The 7353-nt window shown below is 66.2% G+C and overlaps 1 protein-coding gene across 1 annotated transcript; it reads left to right on the plus strand.

The window, feature by feature from the left end:
• Positions 1–226: 226 nt before the first annotated feature.
• PPP2R1A (protein phosphatase 2 scaffold subunit Aalpha) lies at positions 227–7086 on the plus strand. Its single transcript, XM_082785330.1, has 15 exons — positions 227–340; positions 923–1013; positions 1426–1526; positions 2129–2361; positions 2964–3111; positions 3193–3348; positions 3839–3953; positions 4042–4112; positions 4198–4332; positions 4575–4748; positions 5177–5237; positions 5445–5599; positions 6062–6204; positions 6298–6389; positions 6987–7086. Exons 1-15 carry the CDS (start codon positions 263–265, stop codon positions 7001–7003), a joined length of 1770 nt encoding a protein of 589 aa, XP_082641456.1. The 5' UTR covers positions 227–262; the 3' UTR covers positions 7004–7086.
• The last annotated feature ends 267 nt before the right edge of the window (positions 7087–7353 follow it).

Here is a 7353-nt window from a genome sequence, read left to right on the forward strand (position 1 = left end):
CCGCGTTGCCTGGCAACGCCTCGCCCCGCCCCCCCGCCCCCCGTCGCTCAAACCCCGACGACCAATCAGAACGCTCGACGGGCCGCAGGGGGCGGGGCCAGCGGCGGGATGGGGAGCCGAGCGACGGGCGGGCGGAGCAGCCAATGAGAATCGCCGGGGGGCGGGATCAGGCGCCGCGTCGACCAATGAGAGCGCCGAAAGCCCCTGCAAAGGCGGTGCGGGCGGCCCCGTGTGGCCCCGCAGAGCCGGGGCGGCGGCGAAGATGGCGGCGGCGGACGGCGATGACTCGCTCTACCCCATCGCCGTCCTCATCGACGAGCTGCGCAACGAGGACGTGCAGGTACCGCGCGGCGGCCCCCGGGGCCCGCTCCCGCTCCCGGCTCCGCCAAATGGCGGCCGCCGCCGCCTCAGCTCCCCCTCGGCTCCCCCTCGGCTGTAACGGCCTCTCCCATTGGCTGCGGCCCTCGCGGGGGGCCTGTGGGGAGCCGCGTTACATCGCGGGGGGCTCCGTCCCCCCTTCGGCCGCGGCGGGGGTGAGAGGCGCGCCCCCATTGGTCTGCTCGGCCCATTCATTTTGTAAGGCCGCCGCTGATTGGCTCCCCGCGCCCCGGCGCTCCCCTCCCTCTCCGCGGCGCCCCCTGCGGGCGGGGCAGCGCGGCGGCGCCGCGCGATTGGCCGCTCGATGGCGCCCGTCGGCCAATCAGCGCGGGCGGCACAGCCGAGGGGCGGGAGCTGGCGGCGAGCAGCCAATGGCGGGGCTCCTCCCGCCGCAGCAGCGATGAGACGAGGCCGCTGATTGGGCGGCGCGCGGGGAGGGGGCAGTTCCGGCCCTCGCTGCCCCATTTTGCCCCGGGGGGGGCAGATTTACCCCGGGGGGGGCAATAAAAGCCCCCCTGACCCCCCCCGGGCCCCCTTTTTACAGCTGCGCCTGAACAGCATCAAGAAGCTGTCCACCATCGCGCTGGCGCTGGGCGTGGAGCGCACCCGCAGCGAGCTCCTGCCCTTCCTCACAGGTAGGGGGGGCAAATTTGGGGGGGGGGGGCAAATTTGGGGGGGGGGGCAAATTTGGGGACGGGGGGGCAAAATTGGGGGGTGGGGGCACCGTTTGGGGGTCCTCAGGGGCCCCCCCACCCCTCCAGGGTGTTGTGTGGGGGGTTAGGGGGTTGGGGGGGGCTGTGATGGGTAATGGGGAGGTTAAATAATGGGGGGGGGAAATTTGGGGACGGGGGGGCAAAATTTGAGGACAGGGGGGCAAAATTGGGGGGTGGGGGCATGTTTTGGGGTCCTCAGGGCCCCCCAGGGTGCTTTAAGGGGGGTAAAAATAAAGGGAGGGTCTGTGACGTGTCCCTGACAGGTAACGGGGGGGTTAATGGGGGGGGGGGTTACATTTTGGGGGGGCTGTGACCCGTTTTGCCTCCCCCCCAGACACCATCTACGATGAGGACGAGGTGCTGCTGGCGCTGGCGGAGCAGCTGGGCACCTTCACCGCCCTGGTGGGGGGCCCCGAGTTCGTCCACTGCCTGCTGGTACGGCCCCCCCGGGACCCCCACCCCAAAAAAAAAAAAATTGGGGGGTCCACCTCAGCCCCCTGGGACATTTGGGTGTCTGGGGGGGGCATTTGGGGGGTGATGAGGCCACAAGGTGGGGTGGGGGGGAGCTGGGGGGTATTGTGGTCCCCCCCAGAGAGCCCTGGGGGGGGCTCTGGGGGATTTGGGGGGGTCCTGGGATGTCCTGGGGGGGCTTTGGGGGAGGTTTGGGGGGTACTGGGTTGCCTTGGGGGGCTCTGGGGGGTTTAGGGGGTCCTGAGGTGCCCTGGGGGGGCTTTGGGGGGTAGTGGGATGCCCTGAGAGGCTCTGGGGGCTTCTGGGGGGGGTTCTGGGGGGACATTGGGATGCCGGGGGGGGTCCCCTTTTAGTAGGGATTGGGGACCCCCTTTGGAAGGAATTTTGGGCCCCTTTTATTAGGATTTGGACCCCTTTTATTGGGATTTGGGTCCCTTTTGGTGGATTTTGGCCCTTTTTATTGGGATTTGGGCCCCTTTTAGCAGGATTTGGGCCCTGGGGGGGTCCCGCAGTGGCTTCTTCCCCCCCCCGAAGCCCCCCCCCCGACGCCCCCTTTCCCCCCGCAGCCCCCCCTGGAGAGCCTGGCCACGGTGGAGGAGACGGTGGTGCGGGACAAGGCGGTGGAGTCGCTGCGGGCGGTGTCCCACGAGCACGCCCCCCCCGACCTGGAGGGCCACTTCGTGCCGCTGGTCAAGCGCCTGGCGGGGGGCGACTGGTTCACCTCCCGCACCTCCGCCTGCGGCCTCTTCAGCGTCTGCTACCCCCGCGTCTCCAGCCCCGTCAAGGCCGAGCTAAGGCAGTGAGTGCCCCCCCGGGACCCCAAATGGGCCTGGGGAACCCCCCCACGGGGCCACGGTGGTGCCAGAGGGGTCACTGGTGGCCCCAGTGTGGGTTTAGTGGCCCTGGTCTGGGTTTAGTGGCCGTGATGTGGTTCCCAGCCCCGTCAAGGCCAAGCTGTGGCAGTGAGTGGCCCCCCCACGACCCCAAATGGGTCTCGGGACCCCCCCCATGAGGCCACAAAGGCAGCAGTGTGCTCCCCAGTGGCCCCCATCTGGATTTAGTGGCCCCGATGAGGTTCCTGGAGATCCCAGCCTGGTCCCCGGTGGCCCCAATCCACTTCTGGTGGCCCCGTTGCACTTCCCAGTGGCCCCAACCCAGTTCCAGTGGCCCTGATGCAATCCCTGGAGGCCCCAACCCCCCCCCAATTATCCCTGGGGTGCCCCCATTCCCTCCTCAACCCAAAACCCCCCCCGTGGCCGTGCTCACCCCATAACCCATCCCGTGGTGGCCCCAAATCCCCCATGGTGCCCCCGAGCTGCTTCCAGTGGCCCCAAACCCCCCCGGGGAGCCCCGAGGGTGGCTGTCCTGATGTCCCCGTGTCCCCCTGTCCCCCCCCCCCAGGTATTTCCGCAACCTGTGCTCCGACGACACCCCCATGGTTCGGCGCGCGGCCGCCTCCAAGCTGGGCGAGTTCGCCAAGGTGCTGGAGCTGGAGCACGTCAAGAGCGAGATCATCCCCATGTTCTCCAACCTGGCCTCCGACGAGCAGGTCGGACCCCCCAAAAAAACCCTAAACACACCCTAAAAAGGCTCTGCGAGCCCCCGGTGACCCCCCCGTGCCCCCCCCCAGGACTCGGTGCGGCTGCTGGCGGTGGAGGCGTGCGTGAACATCGCGCAGCTGCTGCCCCACGAGGACCTGGAGGCGCTCGTCATGCCCACGCTGCGCCAGGCGGCCGAGGACAAGTCCTGGCGCGTGCGCTACATGGTGGCCGACAAGTTCACCGAGGTGGGGGCCCCCCCGAAAACGCCCCCCCGCGCCCCTCGTGTCCCCCCCGTGCACCTCACCCACCCCACAGATCCCCCTCGCCCCATAAATCCCCGAACACGTGGCCCTAAATGCCCCAAATCCGCCCCCAAATGGGTTGTGACCCCCCCCAAAATGATTTTTGTCCCCCCTTAAATGGCTTCGACCCCCCTAAATGGTTTGTGCCCACCCCCCACCCCAAAATAATTTAGGTCCTTCCTTAAATGGTTTCAGCCCCCCCACCAAAGGCTTTGCCCCTCTTAAAGGATTCCTGCGCCCCTCCCCAAATGGCTTCGCCCCCCCCCCCAAAATGCCTCTTGCCCCCCCCCCCAATGGCTTCTGGCCCCCCCCAAAATGACTCATGCTCCCCCCAAACAACTCTTTCCCTTCCCCAAACTGCCTCGTGCCCCCCCCCCAATGACTCCCACCCCCCCCCAAAAAACTGACTCCTGCCCCCCCGTGCCCCCCCCAGCTGCAGAAGGCGGTGGGCCCTGAGATCACCAAGAGCGACCTGGTGGGCGCCTTCCAGAACCTGATGAAGGACTGCGAGGCCGAGGTGCGGGCGGCCGCCTCCCACAAGGTCAAAGGTCAGCTGCAGCCCCCCCGGGGGGTCCCCAAAATTATTTTGCCCCCCCCCTCGATGTCCCTATTGAAGCTTTTCCTCGCTGTCCCCAGAGTTCTGTGAGAACTTGTCCCCCGACTGCCGTGAAGCTGTCATCATGGGCCAGATCCTGCCCTGCATCAAGGTAGGGTCTGGGACACCTCGGGGACATTTTGGGGAGGTTTTGGGGCATTTTGGGGACCCCCCCGCTGCCTTTTTGCCCCCCCCAGGAGCTGGTGTCGGACGCCAACCAGCACGTCAAGTCGGCGCTGGCCTCGGTCATCATGGGGCTGTCGCCCATCCTGGGCAAGGACAACACGGTGGAGCACCTCCTGCCCCTCTTCCTGGCGCAGCTCAAGGACGAGGTGACCCTTGGGGACACGGGGACAGCGTCACCGAGTGGGGGGGGCACAATTTGGGGCTGGGGGGGCACTTTGGGGACAGCCCCGAGGGGCAGGACGCGAGGACGATCCCGGTTCCCAATCCCGGTTCCCGATCCCGGCAGCGTCCCCCGGTGCTGTCCCCAACCCCGGTCCCCTTGGGGGGTGTCCCCAAGCTCTGTGCCCCCCCCGGGGGTGTCCCCAACCTCGGTGTCCCCCCCCCCCAGTGCCCCGAGGTGCGGCTCAACATCATCTCCAACCTGGACTGCGTCAATGAGGTGATCGGCATCCGGCAGCTCTCGCAGTCGCTGCTCCCCGCCATCGTCGAGCTGGCCGAGGACGCCAAGTGGCGCGTGCGGCTGGCCATCATCGAGTACATGCCCCTGCTGGCCGGGCAGCTGGTGGGCACTGGGAGGCACTGGGAGGGACTGGGAGGGGCTGGGAGCAACTTGGAGGGGCTGGGGGTGCACTGGGATAGGACTGGGAAGGGCTGGGGGGAGAATGGGGGTGACTGGGAGCTGCCAGAAGGGTGGCTTAGGTCTTCGGGAGGGCACTGGGAGGAGACTGGGAGTGGCTGGGGGTGTTTGGGAGGGGACTGGAGGACACTGGGAGGGACTGGGGGGGTGGTTGGGGGCACTGGGAGGGAACTGGTGGGTGCTGGGAGGGGGCTCGGGTAGAACTGGGGGCACTGGGAGCTGCCAGAAGGGCGGTTTAGGTGTTTGTGAGGCGACTGGGGGACACTGGGAGGGAGGTGGAGCTGTCTGGAAGGGCACTGGGGTGTACTGGGAGGACACTGGGAGCACTGGTCCATGTGTCCTGTCCCCCCCAGGGTGTGGAGTTCTTTGACGAGAAGCTGAACTCGCTCTGCATGGCCTGGCTGGTCGACCACGGTGCGTGGCACTGGGAGCACTGGGAGGGGACTGGGATCCTTTGAGGGGTGGACTGGAAGTGAGAAGAGTTACTGGGAGCACTGGAGAGGGATACTGGGAGCCTGGGGGGCTGCTGGGAGCACTGGGAGGCTGTCAGTGAGCCCTAGGGGGGTTCTACGGGTGCTTACTGGTGCGACTGGTCCTTACTGGTGCTTACTGGTGCGGCAGTGTACGCCATCCGGGAGGCGGCCACCAGTAACCTGCGCAAACTGGTGGAGCGCTTCGGGCAGGACTGGGCGCAGGGCACCATCGTCCCCAAGGTGCTGGCCATGGCCACCGACCCCAACTACCTGCACCGCATGACCACGCTCTTCTGCATCAACGTGAGCGGCCCCAAAATGCCCCAAATTGTCCCCAAAATGGCCCTCAAACGGCCCTAAATGGCCCTCAAACGGCCCTAAATGTCCCCAAAACGTCCCCAAGGGTCTCCAGCACCAACAGCCCACTGTGACTTTGGGGTCCCTATGGGGATGTTGGGGTTTGCTCCCTTCCCCCTGCCCCTATTGTCCCCCTATCGTCCCCTCATTCCCCCCATTGCCCCAAAACACTCCAAACCACCCCAAATTGCTCCAAAACACCCCAAAATGTCCCCAAACATTCCCAAAATGTCCCCAAGGTGTCTCCAGGGCTCTCCATCCTCAGCGTCCCACCGCAACGCTCCCTTCCCCCTATCATCCCCTCATACCCCCCAAAACACCCCCAAATTGCCCCAAAACCCCCTGAATTTTCCCCAAATGTCCCAAATTTTCCCAAAACCCCCCGAATTTCCCCCAAACCCCCCCCAGGTGCTGTCGGAGGTGTGCGGGCAGGAGATCACCACCAAGCAGATGCTGCCCACGGTGCTGCGCATGGCGGCCGACGCCGTGGCCAACGTCCGCTTCAACGTGGCCAAGTCCCTGCAGCGCATCGGGCCCATCCTGGACAGCGGGTGCGTGCCCCCCCCGCCCCAAAACCCCCCCCGCCACCCCCCCGTCCCCTTTGTCACCGTGTGTCCCCCCCCCGTTGTGTGTCCCCCCCCCAGGACGCTGCAGAACGAGGTGAAGCCGGTGCTGGAGAAGCTGACCCAGGACCAAGATGTGGACGTCAAGTACTTTGCTCAGGAGGCCCTGACCGGTGCGGGGGGGGGGCTAAAAATAAAGGGGGGGGGCTAAAAATAAAAGGGGGGGTGTGAAAATAAAAATGGGGGGGGTATAAAAAAAATGGGGGGTAAAACAATAAAAATGGGGGCACAGGGGGGGGTGTGGGGGCATGGGGAGGTGACAAAGGGAGGGGGAAGGGGGGCAAAAAAAAAGGGGGGGGTAAAAAAAAATGGGGGGGTGTAAAAAAAAATAATAATAATAAAAAAATAAAAGGGGGGGCACATGGGGAAATGGGGAGGGATTTGGGGACATGGGGGGGGCACAAAAAGGGGGGGGGTCATAAAAGGGGGTGGGATTTGGGGGCACCGGGGGTGGTAACAAAAAGGGGGGGGGGCACAAAGAGGAGTAAATTAGGGGGGGTCATAAGGGGGGGGGGCACAAAAAGCGGGGAGAGATTTGGGGGCATAAAGGGGGGGGCCACAAAGCGGAGGGGGGAGGATTTGGGGTCATGGGGGGGTCATAAAGCGGGGGGGGGATTTGGGGTGACAAGGGGGGGGCCACAAAGTGTGGGGGGGAGGATTTGGGGTCACGGTGGGGGGCACTGCCCTGACCCCCCCCCGTGCCCCCCCAGTGCTGGCACTGGCCTGACGCCCCCCCGGCCCTCACCGCCCCCCCCCGCATGCCGACGGCGCCGGTGCCACCGCCCCCCCCACCTCGGAGGGGGGGGGCCCCGATGTACTGGGGGGGGGTGGGGGGCATGTCCCCGTGCCCCCCCCTCCCCCAAAAAAAAAACAAACCTCCCCATTTGTGTCCCCCCCCTCGTTAATTATAACCCGGCCGTTAATAAACTCTCACCCGTTATCGCTGCCTGCGCGGGGGGGGGGCTCCCAGTCCCTCCCAGTTCCTCCCAGTCCCTCCCAGTGACTCAGCGGGGGCCCCTCGGTGACTCACTGGGTTTGGGGCCACCGTGGGGGGGGCCACACGTGGCCGTGCCCCCC

This window comes from Aythya marila (assembly GCF_965140915.1).
Source record: "Aythya marila genome assembly, contig: HAP1_HAP1_SCAFFOLD_75, whole genome shotgun sequence".
Lineage (NCBI taxonomy): Eukaryota > Metazoa > Chordata > Aves > Anseriformes > Anatidae > Aythya > Aythya marila.